The sequence below is a fragment of the Narcine bancroftii genome, chromosome 2 (genome assembly GCF_036971445.1).
Source record: "Narcine bancroftii isolate sNarBan1 chromosome 2, sNarBan1.hap1, whole genome shotgun sequence".
In the NCBI taxonomy this organism is placed as follows: Eukaryota; Metazoa; Chordata; class Chondrichthyes; order Torpediniformes; family Narcinidae; genus Narcine; species Narcine bancroftii.
In genome coordinates this window covers 159,324,971-159,346,986 of record NC_091470.1, presented here as the reverse complement: position 1 = coordinate 159,346,986, position 22,016 = coordinate 159,324,971, and the positions used below count along the sequence as shown (strand labels likewise).

The window sequence follows — 22,016 nt, the reverse complement described above, 5'->3', positions numbered from 1 at the left end:
TCAACAGTACTCAAAGAGGCGTACTTATTGCTGAGGGTTACAGTCATAGGGCTCCTCTCTGGCACCTTACGTTTTTCTGTCCCTCTCCTAACTGTTACCCACCTTTCCTCCTCCTGTGGCCCTGGCGTGACCACCTGGGTGTAACTCCTGTCTATGACTTCCTCTGTTTCCCTAACCAGCCTGAGGTCATCGAGCTGCAGCTCTAGTTCCCTAACACGGTCCCTAAGAATCTGCAGCTCAACACACCTAGTGCAGATATGGACATCCGGGAGTCTTGAAGACTCCAGGGCCTCCCACATCTGGCACTCCCAACAACACACAGCCCTAACACTCATCCTTTACCCCAACGAAGTAGTAATAAAGACTATCTTACCTTAATGTGCAGTGACTCATCCTCAACCTGTGCTCCCACTCACTCGCTTGGGCTGCTCTCTCACTGCCACTCCCAAAAACCTTTCCTTTACTTTAATACACTACCCAATGTGACCACTAGCACTGTCCAATCCTAACCAGTTTCCTTTAATTACTCCCACCTGCACTCCCTATTCAATTACTGTCTCTGCACTGAACAGCAATCCCCACCTAAATTATTAACTCTTAATTAAGACTAAATGACCACTCTACTCACGTCCGTTCAGCACAGCACGCTCCCGCCTCTTCACTCCTTGCCAACTGGACCTCAACTGAGGTAAGGTTTTCTTTGATTTTAAAACTCCCTCCCTGCTGACGTCACCACACGCCTGTGCACTAGCCCCCTCCCCTATTAAATTTTAACTTAAAATTAAATTAACTACTTTAACTTTAAATTTACACCAACAAGCCCTTCCCCTTACAATTTAAATAAATAAATACACACCTGACTTTTTAAATAAATAGATAAATTAGGACCACTCTACTCACGTCTGTTCAGCACAGCATGCTCCCGCTTCTTCGCTCCTTGCCAACTGGACCTCACATCCAGACCCAGATCAGTGCAGATTAGCAAGAACATCTACTCCACAATCTCCATCAACACTGAACATCACACGGTTGAGTACTTATTTCCCCTGCTCTTCCCTCTTTACAACTATGACTGTGTAACTTGGAATGATAACAACATTTACAATTTTTCTGATGATATTCCTTTCCCCCCCCCCCCACATAGTGAGCTATATATGAAAGGGTGATGAGTTAGCATAGAGGAAGGAGATTGAAAACTGACTGAATAGTGAACTAACAACAAGCTCTCACTTAATGTCACCAAGATCAAGGACCTGATTGTAGGCTCAAGGAAAGGAAAACCAGTGGGTGTACAATCCAGTAATCGTTTGGGGATCAGTGTGGACAAAATGAGCAGATTTAAATTCTTGTGAGTTAATTACCTTTCCTGGAACCATCATACCAATGTCATTGTGAAGAAAACACGTCAGTGCCTCCGCTTCTTCAGGAGTTCGTAGAGGTTCAGTATGACATCGGAAACCTTGGTAAACTTATGAAAAATGGATTCTAGCCTTTTCTCAACAGGTCTATAGTTATTTCACTCTCCCTTGAATAGCTAGATTGCCTCCAAAGTGTTGTTAATTAAAATGCCGATTAAATGTAGCACACTGCAAAGCGTACCAGACATGACTTTGCCTTTTAACTGTATTTCTTTATTAGTACAATATGTAGTACAAACTCAAATTATTTAAATCATCTACTTCACAATCCCCAAAACTCATTCATTGTAATCACATATTACCCACTCCAGATAAATTTAGCCAGGGTCTGATGTAGCGAAGTATCCTCAAATAAGAGACTTGAGGTCTTCTTCTGCAATTGTTTTCTCTGGAGTTGCATCCATTGATCAACACATATGACACTTTTTTTATATCATTTCTTTAAATGTTCGAAATATTGCTTTGATGTTACAATTATATGGTCATGTTGACTCTTCCATATGTTTACATTCAAAATTTATTATTATGAAAAAATAAATAAATACACACCTGACTTTACCTTTTTATGTTTCTTTACTCATTGCAAATTATTATGAGTTCTCATAATTTCTTATGCACCAGTCTCTTCCTGGTATACAATTTCTCAAAACTACCTCTTTATGTTGGCGTCAGGGATAGTAAAGCTGCTAATTGCCACAGCAACCTTTCCACACTGCCTAAGCAAATGTCAGCCGTTACTTGACATCAACTTGTCCTTTTACCTGACCGTCTCCTTTTTTGTTGTTCCAGTTTTTCTGTTCAACTCATTCTTCTTTGTTCTCTCATCAGATCTCTACAGAAGTGACATAGAATGGTCTTATTTCTGCAGGTAGAGAATTATGTGGATCATATCCGCAATTTGTTGGTGGAGCGTGAGGCAGTGATGGCTGAAAATGAGCGGGAAAATGAATTGCTGAGGGCACAACTACAACAGCTGAAGCAGGAGCAAGGTCAGTATGTGGTGACCCTTCAACTTTGCTTTGACACAAGATCACTGACATTTTTCTGCGATTGTTACATTTAGAAACGGATTGTGGCCTTCTCACATTTTCATCACCTTTCTCTTGCTCAGTAGCCTTGTGTGCAAGTATCTAGGATTAATGCATAGCGTTAGATTTTGTCACAGCTTGACTAAAGGCCAAACTTTGCCCCTTTTAAAAAATGCTTTTAATCATCCAATGAAGTGAGAAAGAACCTTATGAACTAGGAGTACAAACAAGTGTGAGCCACGTGATTCATTGAGACTGCTCTGTCATTCAATAGGATCATGATCAGCTTTATATTCCCATCATATACCCATATCCTTGGTTTCTTTTAATACTTGAAAAAATATTATTGCCCAATCTAGCTGTGAGCCTAAAACTAATCCATTGACCTGAGATATGAATTCTTCATTCTAAAATCTACAGCTGGAGAAATCATCCTTTTTATGAGCTTAACAAATCAAATGTTAAGAAATTTGTATATTTTCGAGGACATGTTGAACTTCATGGCTATATATGCTTGAAGTAGACTTAAAATATAACAGAAGAATCACAAAAATAGGTTATATCTAAAAAAAAAAGTACATGATAGGAAAAAGTTAAGGTGATTTTCATGATCAGTAGCCCAAAATCCATAAAATACACCCAAAAGTGTTCAGGAAGCAAAATCTTTGTTGTCCAGTGTGATCAGAGGGCTTGATGTTTTTATTTATATTACCAATCACTTGGTGGCTTCTGCAGCGATGTAGCTGGAGGTCAGAGTGAAACTAGGAGTGATACTCTAGGGGTTATTCTTGGCATCAAATCTTATAGCTATATAGTTTCTTGACTAATACAAAAGATTTTCAAATATTAGTAAATATTTGGGGTGTCACCAATATGGAGACAAGGTAAAGCTGACTAAAATAAGAAATGTATGGATTCAGCATGTTGGAGACAATTAAATTCTGTTTTGCACATTCCAATTTACTTTTAAATGTTTCCATTAAATGTTATTATGTTTATATTTATAATGCAAATATGATTTGCAAGCATTGTATTGTAACCCCTCTGATGTTGTAGCCCTGTGTTAAGTGAAGAGTACACATGAAGATGATTTTTAAAAAAAAGCACCATCAAGTACAGGTAATAGAATTTATGAATTTTACAGTTTGTAAATGGGTTAGGTGTGCCAGGATCAGTTGGAATCCGGCAAAAATTGTGTTGGGGTAGAGACAAAGGAGGAAGAGAGGGCCTTTTACAATAGAGATCATTGGGAAAAGGGGTGGTCAGTTGAGGAATGCGAGAACTGTGAAGTTGAAAACCTGCTTCTGAAAGAATGGTTGCAGATGCTCAAGTGAAAATTCCACACTTGATGATGCAATGCCACAGTGCACGTTCAGGATTATTTAGCAATGACAGCATCAGGGGTCATTTTTGGGATTAGATTATGTGCAACTCACACGAAGTTCCGAATTTTCCATTGTATTTTATTTTTAATTTATGTTGGATTGCAAAGTTGAGAGGAATGTAAAATCAGGCTAAGCATAGAGTTAGAGTACCATGGCACATAAGCAGGCCCCTTTGGCCCACCCATCAAGTTCATATACAGGGATAGTAATCACATTTACTAGCACTTGGCCTGTATCCCTGTATACTCAGTCCCTTCCAATACTGCTAGTTCTTCAGGCGATGTGTTACAGGGAAAGGTTAAATGGGTTAGGATTTTATTCCATGGAGTGTTAGATAGATTTGATAGAGGTAAACAAAATGGAGTGATATAGATAGAAAAAAAATGCAAGCAGGATTTTTCCACCAGTTAGATAAGACAAGAATTAAAGGTGAAATGTTTAAGGGGATTATTAGGGGGAGGAATCTTCTTCACACAGAATGGTAGAGTGTGGAACAAATTGCCAGTGGAAGTGGTTGCACAGGTACATGGATGGGGGGGTGGGGGCGCTAATGTCTGTGTGCAGATTAATAAAACTAGGCAGAATAATTCAGTGCAGACTCGATGGGATAAAGGGCCTGTTTCTGGGGTGTAGTTTTCTATACTTCTGCGAAACACTTGTTGAAAAAGATCTAATTAGACCTCCCCTCTAACTAAAATTTTTTTGAATTGATGGATGTACAGAAATGCAAGTAAAGGAAGTGAAGGAGATGCTGGATCAGGAAGGACTAGCAGACATAACTCATAGTGGCTCAAGTGAACAAGTAGCCTACCTCCTTGTGGAGCGTGCTACACTGCTGGAAAAATTGGAATTGGCAGAGAGAAAAGTGGAAGACGTTACTGGGAATCTCCATGGGATACACCTGCAGGTAAATTTAAACAAGTGCTTTGAAATCCAGCTCCATGTTCATTATATGTTTGTTTCTATTTCCTCCATTTCCTGACTACATTGTTCTTTTTATTAAATGTTGACTACTTATGACTTTAGAAGTTGAGCATAGACCATGAAGCAAAATTACAATCTATGATATCTTGGAACTATGATCTAATCTACCAGAGGATCTGCTTCTAAAACTCTCTTCATTAATAATGGAAGGTGACAGGAAAGTTAAAATTCTGCTCAATAAAGCGTAACTGTGCTGCATGGCAGAAATTGCTCTTTTTGCAAAGAGACTGCTTTCTAGGTGAGGTTTCTGCATGACCTACCGAATGGAATTGGTAATGGTAAATAGTTAGCAAAATCTGGTGATAGAGACAAACAAAATTGCACCTATGCTCACTAATGTATAGGAACTGAAGCCAGCTTGACTTGGTCGTGAACAAGGTTACAGATGTGAAGCTGAATCACCAACAGATTTGTCTTGTAGAGAGAGTTGGACATGATGCAGCAAACTATGAAAGAGGAATTAAAATAGCAGGAAGAATCCATGCAACATTACCAAAGAAATCATGGCAAAAGTATGTTAATCTGTAATGAACTTCTGTGTGGGGATTACTTGTTTCTCTTGGTGCTAAGGCCTTTTTTTTTTTGACTGAAAAAAATCACAGTTAAAATGAGCACCAAACTATCAATCTCATCAATGGATAAGTAATCTGGGAAATCTGTCAGAAAGAAACATAAAGGGGTTAGCCTTAAAGTACTGTGAAGGGATAGAATATATTAGGCTTATTCTGCATCAGATTATGCTGTTCCTAATCCTGATGGGAAAGTCTAGAGGAATCTCAATTCTGTCTTTAACAGAAATGAGGAAGTGTAAAACAGGCTGGGAAGTTTACCACAATGCAAAATGCTTCATTCTCCCATTAATCTGACTCTGTAACGTAGATTGCTCAGTTGTGGTGGTCGAAATGTAGAATGGGTTTGGTGACTGGAGAATGCTTGAGAAAAAAAAAAGCACCACAGCCAGCATAGGGGTTAGGGCAACACTGTTACAGCACCAGTGACCCGGGTTCAAATCCGGTGCTCTCTGTAAGGAGTTTGTACGTTCTCCCCGTGTTTGCGTGGCTTTCCTCCGGGTGCTCCAGTTTCCTACCACCCTTCAAAAAACATATGAAAGGATTGTAGGTAATTGGGATATTTGGGTGGCACAGGCTCGTGGGCCAAAAAGACCTGCTACCATACTGTATGCCTTTAAAAAAATTTGTTGTTTTAAGTGGAACAGGACGAAATGTTATACGTCATCCATTTATCGGAAAGATATTTTGATCTTCTTTTGCTACATAAGAGAAATTAAAGCTGAAGTGATATATTAGATTTTCAAGAATATGTATAGTATCAGTATAAACACCAAAGAGGAATTTTGGGTGGGGGCTTAAATACCGGAAGACAAAGTACTAAGGAGTAAGGAAAGTTAGGCAGGACTTTATATATAAGTGAAAGACTTGACTATATTTTGGTTGGTGTTTTACATAGTAGTTCATGGTATTACAAGGTTATTAATGCTTGAATGCTCTGACTAAAATGAGGATGTTCCATAAAGTTTCAGCATTAAATTGGTGCAATACAAGATTATTGAAGGTAACTTGTAATTGAGTCATTCAGACCAGGTACTACTCTCCTCAAAACCTGGTCTCTGCAGAATTAGATATACTTTTTGATAAAGAAGTCTTGGGGTGGGGGCGGGGGCCCAATCTCCGAACATTAGGAAATGGAAGGCTAATCTCATGCACATGATTTGAAAATGTTGGGAAACACAGAAGACGTGTATTTCCCACATTCTGAGAACTATGGAAGTTATCATGGAGCCAGCACCAGTAATAGGAAGGTAAGCATATCTGCAAATTGCCAAACTACCACAAATTGACCAAAGAAAGGGAGGTGTAAATTATAAACTGCAGGAGATTAGATTTTTACTTGAAGATGGCCTTTCAACAAACTGTCTTGAAGATTAGGTCCCTTCGTGAACGATGGCCCTTTCAGTAAAGTGCTGAGGACAGTTGTGGGCAAGATACTCTGACAGGAGTCATTGCCTCTAGAAAAGAGAAAGGAATGAATATTGGTGATGGATATAACATTAAACTAAAAAAGCCAACTCTAGCAGTTTGCTCTCAGCTCAATATTCTATCATCTGTAGTCTTTTGTGGCTCCATAAAAAAATCATCAATAATTGCGCTTTGAAAGGGGACAGACTTTAAATGCAAAATACAGGTCAGAATATTTGTTTGGGAATCATGTCATGATCAAGCCACAACTTGCATGGTTCCATGAAAGATATCTTTTATGCCTATTATTTCATTATTATTAGAAGCTTTTTCTATCTTTCTACTTTGATTTTTCACTTTTAATTGTTACTTTTTACTTGTTCTTTCAAAAGAATCCTGTATCTCAACCTTCGAGTCTGTGGAAGAAGCTATTTGGGATCCGTCAGCAGTCACAGTGTCTCCAAAGACGTAGCTGTAGGTCTCACCTACTCTCAGCCCGTAGTCAGAATGCACCTTTTAATGAACTCACTACAGTGCCCTCCACAATGTTTGGGCAAAGACAAAATGTACACAAACATCCTCTAATAAAATCTGGAATGTGCACTTTAATCACATGTGAATTGTTTGATTGCAAATTTAAAACTGTTGAGCACAGGGGCAAATAGATGAAAAAAGTCCCAAACATTATGGAGCGTACTGTGTGCCTATACAGAGCAAGGCAGCAAAACACACACTTCCTGCACCTAAAATATTCTCTTCACACAAAAATATCTTCTCCCCTTGTAAATTCCAGTCTCTGAAAGAAAGAAAAACCACAATTATCAAGCATGTTAAAGTGGATTAATATGAAGTGCATAAACTAGAAAATCACTCTATTCCTTTTGTACCAATAACAGTTTGCCATTGATTTAAACTATGCTTTTGCTGTTGACTCTTTGTATTAAAGCATGAATTGGATCTTTCCAATTGCTGCCGTTCCATTGTTCATCCTTCATAAATTAGTATATTGGTAGCACTATCACATACAATCCAAAAATGCCATGGGAAAAGTGACGGTGGACCTGCCCTCCCTGAATTCCAAATGGAAGAGAAAGGGCTAAATGCCCGGCTGCATGCATGGATCATTCATAGAGGGATTTCTGACAGACAGCATTTTGGGAAGTCAAGTCCACCTTTGCTTTTTTTCTACATGGTCTTTATAAATTGTGTACTATAGCGCTACCAATATTTCCACACTGTTTAAAAATTGTCCCCTATTGCTATTTATTTCCTCTCTCTCTCCCCTACTGCAACGTTCCTATGGCAAAGTTTATACCTTCATTTTATTCTTTTGTTCCTGCACTCATGCAAAACCTTGGGTCATTTAAATCCCACAATGCAATTACCCATTTCACATTTGCCTGATTGCAATGCCAGCATCTGCAGACACTAGGGATTGAGGCCGTCAGCCCCTGGCGTTGAGCTGATTTTGCTTTCACACTTGGTACTTTAAAGGCCGATTGGCATTTGATTGCATGGGATCACTTGCAAATGTGAAAGTGACTATAGCTTCATGTGTAAGGATTATATAGGACTGTGGGAAACAAGGAGGCGAAAGGTTGCAAACTGTTGTTTCAAAGATATATTATGGAACTATAAATCATTTGATTTTTGAACACTGGCAAGAAATATAAAGGAAATTCACTGGGGCTATCATTATGGTCTTCTAATGTGCTACACCATTTTGTTGTGCTGAAGGCCAAGTGATGTGTTTTTAGTGCTTGAAAAGAAAAGGAAAACTGCAGATTTCTGAAATAAAAGGAGGCAATTTTTTTTAAGCACGCACGCACGCACACACCCTCACACACACACATGCACCTGGGGTGGGTAGGAGTAGGTCAGATAGCAAAGCTTGAGACATTTAGACAGAAACATAAGCAGATAGAGAGTAGAGTGATAAGTGCCATGTGTGCTGGCAGATCGGAGTAGTTTAGATTAGCATCATAATCAGTGCAGAATGAGTGGACAAAAAGGCCTATTCCTGTGCTGTACTGTTCTGCCTGTGAAGTTCATAATCTGCCACAACACTGGGAAATTTGGGTTCAATCAGACAATAAACCAAAAGCCTTTATAATTGTACAGTCTCTTTGTAAACTAAACCCCTGGGAAAGTGCCTAAATTGGTGGTTGCTTAAAGAGTAATGTTACATCCATTTTCATGCCATAACCTAAACTTTTATGGTAACATTGGATAATAGTTGTTTTTCGAAATGTTTCCTTCCTAAAAAAAAAGGGGATTATGGTGGACAGTTTCAAGATGAACACAAATATAATATCAGATTTGCTGCATCACATAAGAAGTTGGAGAAACATCAAGTTTTATTGAATTTAACATTAAGTGTATCCTCGCCACAAATGTTACAGAACAGCTGTTTCAACATTGACAAGAGATCTCTGCTGTATTGAATCTTCCTAAAGACAATAAATGGTATTGTAAAGTACACTCACTATGCTATTGCCTGAAGATCACGTGCATCAACAGGCATTCAATCTATAATCAATGTAATGCACAGCATCTGTATATGTGAGCTGCTTTTATAGCCTGTCTTCATCTATCCTGACTAAGCATACACAGGCCTAAGACAACATTTGCGTAGCACCTGAACTTAGTGCAGACCTGGACTGACCAAAACTGCTTGCTTTGTGGGCAATGTATTAGTAGAATTAAAATATGCCAGAAAATCTCAAAATAGGTTGTATCTTTTTTTAAAAAGAAAGTACATGATAGGAATATGTTAGTGATTTTCAGCAAACCAAAATCCAGAAAATACACCTGAAAGCGTTCAGGAAGCAAAATCTCCATTGTCCATTGTTTTTTGGGTTCTATTTTCATGTTTTATCAGTTGTAAATCACAGAAGCTAATTAGTATCTTTTGTAAATCAGGTAGACAAGTGATCAGGAAAAGTGTCTGAGATTGAAATATATGCTGACCTTAAGAAACATTTTGTTACTGAAATAATGCTTCTTTGATTTCATTCTACCAGAAAATATTCATTGGAACGTAGACGGTTGAGAGGGGATTTGATAGAGATGTTTAAAATTATGAAGGGAATCAATAGACTAGATACAAGTAGACTCTTCCCCCTGAGAGCAGGGCAGATTGAAACAAGAGGACACAAGTTGAGGGTAAGGGGGCAAAATTTTAGGAGAAACATTAGAGGATGCTTCTTCACTCAGAGAGTGGTGGCTGAATGGAATAATCTTCCAGAGGAAATAGTTGAGGCAGAGTCAATTCTTTCATTTAAGAGGAGGCTGAATATATACATGGATAGGAGGGGGTTGGAGGGTTATGGGCGGAGAATAGGTGGGGGGATCTAGTGGAGTTGTTTGAGTGAACCGGCGTGGACTTGAAGGGTCGAAATGGCCTGTTTCCATGCCATAAACTGTTATGTTATATATGTTATATTCCAATCCCAAAAGTACACTTCAGTTTGCAGCCATTTTATTACAATTACAAATGTGCTCCTATGTAGAGATATTTGTTATATAGGATTCTGTAGATCTTTTTGCTGCCTTGCTCTGTCTGAGACTTGGAATATCCTGGAATTTCAGCTGTTCTTGCAGTCCTTATCAGGTTTCAACATACTTTCTGTCATAACAAGATTCTGCATATATGAAATTATATTCTTATTAATCCACTTTCTCCTCCTTGTTCCCTAACAGACCAGGGTCCAGTCTAATACTGATCAACTGAGACTAGGAAAATCCTTTAATTTTAATGTTATTCTTCTAAAATCAACAACATTTTGATTGTAAGGTTCCATTTTTACTGCATAGGATCTTTTACAAATGTTAGATTTAAAATTTTATCTACTAAATTGAGAATGTAAAAAAAAGTGTGACAAAAGGTAATACAACATGTTATTATAACTTTTAATTGCAAGACTAAACCTTCCTGCACATTAATAATTTGTGCATTTTCTTATAATGCGATAATTGAACTCAGATTTGGTCAATGATTGGCACAGAATGGCCATGGCATTTTCTCTAAGTTCCATCATTACTCTCTCCTTTCACCTTGTGACGGCTTATTGGGCACTGACAGTTTCCCAACCAAACCCATCTCTCCCTTATCTAAATAATTTTCTCACATGTAAGTCTGTACAAGGACTCTCAGTATTTCATCAGCTCATCGACATTCTTGAATTTTACAGGAATGTCCATTGATTGCTAATCAAAAATAGCGAAGTTTGAGTGGTGCTTTATTGTGCAATCTGAAGCCTAGCCCAAAAAAACCATTGCATTTGATTTCCCAACACAAATGATGCCTAATTGAGCATAAAGATTACAAGTAGCAAATTGTTCAGAAATAATCGTAATTGAGCAGGTTCTAAATGGGAGAATTTCAACTTTCAGTGTAGTCAAATGAGGAGTCAGAAGTTTGGTATCAGACTGCATATTTGGTGCTCAAATTATTTTACAAGTAGTTTACATAGAGAGAAAAAGAGAAAACGTCTCTATGTTGAATGGTGCATGTTACTCTTTTTGCCTCTTGTGCATGTCAGCTCTTCATTTTTGATCATTTGCATTGATTAACGTCTTAGACCCATGAAGCTGGCTTGCTGAAAGAGAGGAAATTAAGGGAGCGAGCTGAAAAAGACCTGGATGAGGCAGCACAGCGGTTACAGATGGCACATGAGGAGATACGTCGACTAACAGATGAATTGGACATGGAGAAAAAAGTGAAGAGCAATATTGGTAAGTGTGAGTTAAAACCACTGATCTCAAATTTTTCAGTTCTATAAACACAAACTGCATATGAGGAAATTGTCCAACTAATTCTCGGGTAAACTAAAAAAATTGCTATTAGGAAAGTTTGGCATGACATGTCATCAAATAGTGTAGACACACCAGTGGTATTGTTTCCTTTGTTGGCAATCCCAGTGCAATTGAATTTGCCCATTACTCAAAATGTACATTCACAATCTCTCACCACACTTGCATGGATGAGGTCTCATTAACTGTCAATTAGAAGATCTGGACAGCAAGTATGGCTCAAACAGCATAATGTAGAAGTTCTATCCTGGAATACTTGAGTTCTGTTTTTCCAATGTTTAAGTTTTGATTCAAAAATGTGAAGCATTTTAATGATTTTTAGATGTCTTAGACTTTCAGACATTTTGGTAAAAGTCATTTGATTGTAAAAACAAAAATGTTAATTCAAGCACAAATAAGATTCCTTCCTTTTTGTCTATCCCTCCCCTTCAATCATCACACCTTGAATTCCCAATTAATTCACTTGCGTCTGAGACTGGAGTCCATCTTCAGTCTTCTGTACAGAACCACAATGGAATATAGTGATGAATGGAAGTCGCAGGCACTAGAAATACTAGATAAAATCAAGTTGTTAGGAATAAACCTCTCCACTGATCTGACCTGGGACAAGCATGTTGTAAAGGCACACCAACACCCCTACTTTCTCAGAAGAGTAAGGAAGTTCGCATGTCCCCCTTATCCCTTACCAGCTTCTACAGATCCATCATTGAAAACTTGGGCGCTTCTCTGATTAAATTTAAATCTAGACATTCAGCAAGAGTGGTGCTAACTGCTATGCCAGCCATGATCAGGAGATACTACAGAAGGCAGGGAATCAAACTCAGTTCAGAGCACAAATTGCCCTCTCCTCCATGGACTCCATCTACAGCTTCCACTGCCTGGAAAATGTAGTCAACATAATGAATGACCCATCACAGTCTGGAGACCTACTCTTTTCCCTCCTCCCATCAGGCAGAAGGCTCCAGAGTGTGAAAGCACGCACCAATAGTCTTAAAGTCGTTGGGCTTCTGAATGAACCCCACAACATTGTTTCATGCTGCCCTTGCTTGGTCTTTCTTTTCATTCCAACTCTAAATTCTGTAAATTGTGCTTTTTACATGACTGTTAGAAACAACCTGTTAGACTACTCACAGATGAATCCTTCTCACTGTACGAGGCATAATGTGACAAAGAAACTTCAACTTAACACTGAGCTCACAGATGTGGCTTCGATCTATTTGAATGACTGAAAACCAGCGATTCCTTTTGGAGACTTCTTTAAGCCATGAGGCGTGAGATCTTTGGAAATTGGTCACAGTTCAAATTACTCTACACAGCTGCTTTTGTTAGAATTCATACCGCATTGATGAATAATTTTAAGCAATTCTGTTTGACTCATTTTGAGGTAAAAGTTCCTTACAAATACAAAATCCAGAATTTTTTCTGGAGCAATAAAAAAATTAGCATTTTGTTTTGAATCGAGAGTCAACTTTTGGATTCCTTAGCAAGAAGAAACCAGTTAAATGTCAATGTGCTAAAAGAAAAATCAGCCTGTTCTTTCCTAGAACACAGTAAAATGACGTAAAGAATTCTGAGAGACAAACTTCGGATGAAATTTCCTGCCATGGCAGGAGGTTTACTCATGAATTTTTTCACTTGTCTGCAAGTTTTTAATTAAAAAAAGTATGATCAAATATCTTTGCAATTGAACAATCAAAGTAATTTGTGACATAATAATTTGGCTTCCATGCATACTTTGATTCTAGGGCCTTCTTGAATACTCAAATCTCTTTTTGCTGCTCTGTACTCAGATTTAACACCATCCATTCCAATCTGGGAATTTTCTATTACTACTTCCCAAATAGTACCTGCAATAACTATGTACTTTCCATCCATCCCACATCAGAGTGGGTAACTGTATCTTGACCATGGCTTCTTTTCATTCAGTTCCTTTGCTGAATCAGTTGGTATAAACAGTGAACTGCCCTCTCCAGAGAAAAGAAAGAGTGTGGGAAAAAAACAGAGCTCAATAAACACAAAATACAGGAAGAGAAAGATAAAGTTACAGAGAAGAGACAGAAGATGGAACCCAAAAGAGAAAAAGAATAACAGAGAAAAGGGAAGGAAAATCACTGGAGAAGAAAGAAGCTTACCTGCACATCGGAGCAGAGAGCCACCATGGAGAGGAGCGGCTGATCTCCGGTGTGAGTCCCCAGAGTGGCCTCCTGACTGGCGGACTCCAAAAATGGCTCTTGGAGCCAAGAAGAGGTGCGCAACTGCTCATGCACGAAGAGTTGCGCATACACAGTGCGCAAGTAAAAGAAAAGGTTAACGCCAACAGGAGGAGGACTCAGCTGCAGAGCGGCCAGCTGAGAGATGCCCAGTATCGGGGCATTCGGCTGGGGGAAAGTAAACAAGAATGGAGAAAAGAAGTGGTGAGAAAGAGAATGAAGGGCTGGAAGAGGGTGAGCGGCAACGAGGCGACCGACGGGGGACGACCTGCGGCAGGAGACCCAACAACAGGAGCTGGAGGCCCAGCAAGGATACAGAAGCAGCTCACCAGAGAATAGAAGAAGATGACACAGACATAGATACAGACACAGAAGAAGAGGAGGAAGAAGACCAAGAATTTCAAAGGAAAGAAGGTAAAATAGGACAAAGTTTAGATAAAGCCTTTTTTTGAAGAACAAATGAGGTCATTGAACTAAATTCTAATGATAGCCATTTTTTTAATCAAAAGAAAAAATGAAAAGAGCTGAAGACAGAATACAAAGCTTAGAGTTGGTCATGACTGAAATAGGGAAAAGTGCAGAAAATGTAGAGGAATGAGAAGCTGCTGTAGAAATGGAGATAAATGATTTGAGGGAAGTTGGAAGAGCGCGAAAAAAATTAAAGAGACAAGATTTATTGTCATAAAAAATTGATGTATTGGAAAACTACAGTAGGCGAAACTACATAAAAATAGTGGGCCTCAAAGAAGGCAAAGAAGGGTCAGGTATGAAGGAATTTATAAAAGGATGGATCTCGAAGGTGCTGGGAATGACAGATTCACATGAAGAAATAGAAATTGAAAGGGCGCATAGAGCGCTCGTACCAAAACTGCCACCACATCAAAAACCGAGATCCATATTAGTAAAATTTCTAAGATGTACGACAGGGAAAACGTACTGGAGGACCCAAGAAAGAAGGTTAGAGAAGTCAATAAGCCGTTGGAATATAAGGGACAAAAAATATTTTGTTTCCCGGACATAAGCTTCGAACTTTTAAAGAAGAAGGAATTCAACATGGCGAAAACAATCTTATGGAAGAAAGAGTATTAATTTTAAATTAAGACATCCAGCAGTACTCAAAGTATTCATTCCTGTGGAACGGAATAGAGTGTTCTTGGACCCAAAGAAAGCCCAAGAATTTGCTGAACATTTGCAGGACAGGAGAAGAGGGGAGGAGGAGTGACAAGAAGGATGACCGACAAGAAAATATACAAAAATATGTAAAAATATAAAGTAAAGATGATGTATATTTAAAGATGGATAAGAGAAGGGGAAGAAGGAAAAAAAAGAGACCTTTGTTATAAGTATAGGAAAATAGTGTTCTCTGGGAGGGGGGGGGGGAAGAATAATGGTCACTGCGAAATCGCTTGATGCTTGTGAGTAAGTTCGCAAACCAAATGGAAAGGGGAGTTGTGGTTGCCGTCAAGGGTCAGGAGGCATCCAAGGAGGGGAGATTCATTTGGGGTTAAAGGGTTATTGCTTGTGGGGATTGTTGGGGTATTTCATGTCTTAAATTCATTGTTATGTATTGAGATTAAAAAGGAAAACAAAAAACAGTAATGGAAAAAAAGGGGATGGAGGTGGTGAAGAGGCAGAAAAGAAGTGAAAATAAAGATATAAGATGGCCACGTTGGACTATATGACTATAAACATTAACGGAATATATAACCAAGTTTAAGTGTATTCCATTGGGAAAAAAAATCACATTATTTAAAAGACAAAGTTACAATGTTTGAAAAACCCTGGGAACAATATATGGAACATAACAGAAAGAGGAGGCCTCGGACCACCACCTCCTAAAATGATAAGAAGATAAACACGATCAGATTTATTTAATGTGTATAAGTAGATGATGTCTTTTTTGTTTGTATTCCTTTTGTATAAAGATATTGCTTTATTGTATTTTATATGTTCAATATTTACTGTTTTTGAAGCGGGGTGGGAAGGGAGGGATGGGGGAAAAAAAGAAAATGTCACTGTGAATATTTAAAGAGGTGCATCTGTAAATATATTGGTTCATATGGTTCATAGTGCGATAAATAAAGAATTACAAAAAAAAGCAGTGGTATAAAAGTGCAACTATTTGATTCATGCCAACAAGAGGTGTTCTTGGAGGCCCTTCTTCCTGCTACCAGTTTAAATGACTACCTGCTTTCACAACAGGATGTGACAGGAGTGCAAAACTTTGATCTGATTCATTGATTGTTTAAATCCATTTATAATATTGGCTAAAGTCACAAACATATCAGCATTGTTTCTTCCTTCATAGTAGTTTATGTTGCAGAGAAACTGTCATCTTCAAATTTGAGTTATTCACTAAGATTATGTTTTGGAATTTCTTCCTCATTCTTGAGCATTCACTTTCTGTAAAGCTGTCCTTAAAATGTACCTATTACTTCATGATTTAACATTTAATATTAATATTTATTTTTTCACAATTTTTGTTATTGCATCTTCCAATAACAGGAAGATATTGAAAGTAGAGGGAGGTCTAGAGAGATAGTAGAAAGATAAAATATTTTTGTCCATGTATAATTAAATGCTAAGCCATGTACAGTAAAAGCCCTGATATCCAGCTCCTAGATGCCGGATAAGTGTATTTTCTAGTTGCTTGAGAGTGGCCCTTACAATGCCTAACATCAACATTAAGAACAAACAAAAATACTTTACTGTACTGACACTGAACAAACTTCACTTGCATGAATATCTAAAGCATTTCACTTTATTTTCAGTCACATTCTTTGAAAACATTTAACCGTTGCTGCATCTGCAGGTTCCTCCCCTCCACAGAGCCACCGGAAAGATGAACAATAATATCATAGATAATTAACCCCCTCCCCCACGTTTACAGATAAAGCCTCTGACCAGGGCGATTCTTACAAAGCAGGGATAAGGAGACACTCCAACAGTGAGTGGCATCAACCAGCTCTTCGTCCTAGGCGACGCCACTGTTGTTTTACGCAACTTTATTCAAACAGCTGCTACGACCAAAGCACAACAAAGGCCCTCCGCTGGCCAAATATTTGCTCCCATCTTTATCAAAGGTATATGTGTGACTTCAGATAACAGTTTACTTTTACAATTTTAAGCTTGTGTATTTGTTACCTATTACTCTATTTTATTCTTATTTATTTTAATTTTTTTTGCCGGTTGCTTGAATTTAGGTTAATTTTTTTTACTGTATTTGGATAACATTCCCAAGTGGAAAAATATGGAATAGAGAGAATCAATGGATAAAGATGAATCCCAGGGTCACTGCAGTGATGAACCACCTTGGAAGAAATTATTTAGCTACAATTAGAAGTTTATCTGCCCTCTGATTTGAATCATTAGAATTTAAGGAGAAGTATAATGTGATTGCAGAGCACTCTCACAGACCTACAATGTGACCTTGATGGTAGCTATTTTGGTGTTATGGGAACTTGAATGGAAAGATTCAGACTGCACATTGTCGAAGAGGTGAACTTTGGTGGGAGACAACAGTAGGTTCAAGGGATTTCAAAATGCAAGAGTGTTCAAAGTAGTAGTTTAAAGGGACAAAGGAGATGAAAGTATTATATTTTGAGATTGGGCAATAAATGAGTTTGAGAATAAAAAGATGGGGGGGTGGTACTTAGTGACATGTGGTTTGATGGCCATGACAGGAAGTTAGGATTGGGATTCATGGCCCAAATAAGCTCACAGAGCACTGCCAGAGCTGCTGTAGTGACATCACTACCACCTGTGAAAACAAATTCTACAGAATTACCACTCTGGCTGAAGAAATTTCTTTGCATCTTTGTTCTATATGGACCCCTTCAATCCCAAAGCCCTCATGTCCTAGAGTATCCCATCATGGGAGGTGACCTTTCTACATTCAAAATGTTTCAATGAGATTTCCCCTCATTCTCTTAAATTTCTACAAATACTGGCCAAGAGCTGTTAAACATTTCTCCTACGTTCCTGGAATCATCCTCATGAGCTTTATCCGAACAAGTTCAGCACATAATTTCTTAAACAAGAAGCCCAAAACTGCTCACAATACTCTAAGTAAGATCTCATCAGTGCTTTATAACATCACATCCCTACTTGCATATTCTATTCCTCTTGAAACGAATGCCCGAATTTCATTTGCCTTCTTCACCACCATCTTAACATGCAACTTTACCTTCAGGCTATGCTGCACGAGGACTCCCAAGTCGATTTACATCTGGGTATGTTCAATTTTCTCCCTATTTAAAAAATATTCAGTCTCTATCAAAGTGCATGACTGTACACCACCTGACATATTTAATTTGCCCAGGTTCTTCTGCAGCCTCCATATTTCCTCCACACTACCTACTCCTCTATCTGCAAAGTTGCACACAAAGCCATTCATTCCATATTCCAAATCATTAATCTACAACATACCGGTGTTGACATTGCGCAATTGCTCAGCAAAAGGTGTAAGGTGCTCCTTCCATTGATAGCCTACAGGTCAGTCTTGGGAAAGGTGTAGTATGTCAGGGTCACATGAAGCCATGGTTTGCAGATGGTGGATGGTTTTTACAAGCAGATACAACAAATTGGAATTTATGGTTGTAAAACTAAAAATGCTGGGCAGATGAATCGGCTGATCAAAGGCCAAGGTTACCCATCCAGTATAGACACTGCATGTGAAGAAGGCAACAGGAAACCACTTCAGCATTTTTCCCTTGTATAATCATGAACTCAACATAGACTATGGTCTCAGCTCAAAGATGGAGCCTTCACCAAAGAACAAGGGAGGCAACAACCACAATTTGGAGGGTCAGAGATCGTGACTGATGGAGAGACATGATCGCCCATGCCGAATGTTAAAGCCCCTGAAAAAATACATCATAAGAAGAAGTGACCCCCAACACTGACCCCTGTGGAACACCACTAGTGAGAAACACAGCTCACTGATTAAATAAATTTGTAGAGTTAATAGGTGAAGCAATATAACCTTTTTATTCAACGTTCTTGCAAGAGCAGGTGTCCTTCAGAAAGGCACACACACTGATATTCAACAACCTTTTATATACATTTTGTGTTAATAACCACTCTTAATTTAATTGGTTAGGTTAAACTAAAATATCAATTGCTGTTAACTTTCAAAAGCTGTTCCTCTTCTCACCTTAAAGCCTGCTCTTGTTTACTTTTCCCACTACCCTCATTTTTCATACCCCTACCCTTATTTATTCTTGACCTTATTTGGTATGATGCTCTGTCACATGTTCCCATTCTTTCGCAGTTTTTTTAATATATCATGTTGGCCTTGCCTGCAGTCTCTTGCAGGAACTGACCTTCCTTTGTATTCTAGCAAACCACCCCACCTCCACTTCTCTCACGTCTCATATCTGCTTTCTCTGTACAGCCATTGTTAACACTGCTCATTACATTCTGCTGAAACAGCACTTTGGATACTTTTCACACTAGGAACCAGCTTCTTGCCAATCAGCCAATGCTCTACCTACACTAGGATGTTAAGGATCGATCACACTCCAGACATTCTCTTCTCTCTCCTATCAGGCTCAAGAGTGTGAAAGCATGCACCATAGCTACACATCAAGCAAAACCTCATTTTAAATAAATAACCCACATAGCTGTACTCACTGACAATAACATTACTACTGGCTGTACAATTATATTGTAAAACTGAAAGAAAGTGAAATTTCACATTTTGCATTGATTGCCTTAAAAAAAAATTAGTTCTATGATTGACAAATCTCTCCAATTGGGAAGTGTCAATGAATTGAGCAATTTATGTGAAATTTTAACAGATAGGCTACTTATTGTAAATAGCCTGAATTCAGCTCTGCAGTGCCATGCAGAATGGTTCGGGGATTAATGTGGAATTCTACAGATTCATTACATCATAAACAGGATCAGGAAATTCAAGGCACTCCTAATGAAGTATTTTGGAGCAATAAACCTCAATTTTGTCCATTGTGTCCTTTAGTTAATTTGTTTTCTCTGTGTGGCTAATTTAAAAATGTTGATACCCTGTATGTTTCTCTGGTCTTGTTCTTGGTGAGTCAGTTGAATTGATTAAATCTAGCTTTTCATGTTCAATGGATTCCAAGATGAAAAATGTACCCAGCAATTATTTTCATAAGTAAATATTCAAGTAAGTGAAAACATACACAGTATATCCTATGTAAAAATATGATCTGAATTTAGCAATAGTCCAGCTCAAGTTGGTTTCAGCATTTTTGACTTGAGAAAGCACGAGAAAAATTAGCTGGGGTCATTTATTAGACAATGCACAGCTATAGATACTGGTACTGAACAAGAATAAGGTTCATTATGTTGCATTCTGCTTTCAATTGTCCAAATAACACTGTTTATATATGTATATAAAGAAACCCTATTGTACAAGGCACTGACAAGATACCATTACATATAAAACAGTATCCAATACATCACAGTACCTTCGGGAAAGGAAATAAGAAAAGTTGTTTGGTTAGAAATCATCTTCAAAGTCCCACCTTTTTTTTTGTTGCTCCAACTGTGTTTCATGGAGTTCAAAGTCGATCATCAAAACCAGACTATCATCGAACACGACATTTAGCTTTCATTGTTTTTATTATGTGGTGGTGGATATCTATTCGCTCATGGCTTCGTATGTTAACTCTCTGGGGAAGTGGTCATAAAGCACTTTTTGGTCATAAATGATCTGCCAAAGCACTTAACTATCCCTTGCTGAACTTAGTTATGCCTTCTGGAGGACCTAACCTGAAGCATTACCAGTCTTCAGTAAAAGGAGAAAGAACACTTTTGCATCATAAAGCATGACCTCATAGCTGTATTGATAGCTATGTTAATTTAACCACTGAGTTTTCCTACATCTGTAGCTGGTTGGGTGCCAACTTCCTCTGGCTATATGGCCCAATGCTGATTATGAATCTAATAATATTCAAAAGATTATCACAAAATGTTCTCATTTTCTCTCTTCACACTAATGTGTATATTTCAGAGCCGCGTGCAACTCCGAGCTGGATATAACAGAAGGCAATTTGTTTTATGGCAAAGTACTTGACTACAGTACATGAGAAAATGGCTGAGAAACATAGGAAACCTTCTTTATTTGAGTCAATACTTTCATTAAAAAAACAGCAATTGCTTGTGGATAATGTGGATTGGAGTAAACATGGTGTGGACACAAAAATATTCACTGCAGAAAAGAACAAGACGCCTGCCAAAAAAAGGTCTGTGGCAGAGAAGCAATCACCTGGGAAAGAGAAGCCAGACTCTGGCCATGCAAAGCAAACCCCTGCAGAAGGGAAGGAACTGCCTGCAGAAGTGAAGCAGATGTCTGAGGAAGGGACAAAACTGCTTGAAAAAGAATCAAGTCTTCTTATTCTTTACACAGATTTCATGGAACTAGACAAAGCAAAAAAAGAAAACACCAAACTGAATGAGGAAATTCAGACATTGCACAATCGTGTACAATCGCTGGATATGGAACGGAAATCTCTCTCAGAAACTGTAAGTTGCTTGCACCATCGTGGACAAACTTTTTTTCCCCAGTACCATCAAATATTTTAAACTTTATACATTCAAAACTTTCAGCTGCGACCATTATATAATTTGGAGAGTCTTGTTATATAACCATTTTAAACAGTACATTGTCCTCAATCAAATTTACTAGAAAATTATTGTTAATGCATTCAAATATACCACCATCCTATGTGTGGATAAAGCTTCTAGTTAAGTGAAGCAACAAAATTCCAGATTGCAGAAACTTAGGCTCTGGTTAACCAGAGAGTAACGATAGATAATACTTCTGTTTTAATCCTAATAAGAGAAAAGGTCTAAGAGATGGGAAAGATTTCAATCCTGAAGTCCTGTGAAAGAGAGCAAGTTGGAGTTTTGGAAACCGTGTGATAAATAACATCAATAAAGTGAGAAGAATGGATAGATAAACAGAGGTTACTTTTGTAATTTGAGGCGAAACCCTAAAGGGAAAGGAAAAGTTAAGATTGGAACGGCCATTGTATTCTAGAGATGGAAGAGGCAGCGACTGCAGCAGGAAATGTGGATTAGTTTCTTTACTGAATATATAAATACTAGTTTTGTGTATTTTTCACATTATTATACCAAGTAGCCTAACATGATCTCGTTAACATTTGTATGTACATAATCACAATTATAAGAAATATCAATCAACATGACACAC

At 38.2% G+C, this 22,016-nt stretch overlaps 1 protein-coding gene and 1 long non-coding RNA gene across 7 annotated transcripts in view; one reads left to right on the top strand and one right to left on the bottom strand.

The window, feature by feature from the left end:
- LOC138754530 (coiled-coil domain-containing protein 30-like) overlaps positions 1–22,016 on the top strand; it is a 112,094-nt gene that overhangs the window by 18,252 nt on the left and 71,826 nt on the right. For 4 of the 5 annotated variants that reach the window (XM_069918920.1, XM_069918919.1, XM_069918917.1 and 1 more), the window contains exons 3-6: positions 2,287–2,407; positions 4,554–4,738; positions 11,375–11,528; positions 21,210–21,325. In XM_069918920.1, the coding sequence (XP_069775021.1) occupies positions 2,287–2,407; positions 4,554–4,738; positions 11,375–11,528; positions 21,210–21,325 (576 nt within the window). The remainder of the gene's footprint in view (positions 1–2,286; positions 2,408–4,553; positions 4,739–11,374; positions 11,529–21,209; positions 21,326–22,016) is intronic. The other variant, XM_069918918.1, reaches the window with a different exon arrangement.
- LOC138754533 (uncharacterized) lies at positions 1,619–20,650 on the bottom strand. Of its 2 annotated transcripts, XR_011351813.1 has the most exons (4): positions 20,326–20,612; positions 7,535–7,587; positions 6,724–6,841; positions 1,619–2,548 (listed from the first exon to the last, which is right to left on the bottom strand). It is a non-coding gene; the product is annotated as an uncharacterized lncRNA (long non-coding RNA). The 2 variants fall into 2 exon arrangements; XR_011351812.1 differs by lacking the exons at positions 1,619–2,548; positions 6,724–6,841 and having other exon boundaries at positions 7,377–7,587; positions 20,326–20,650.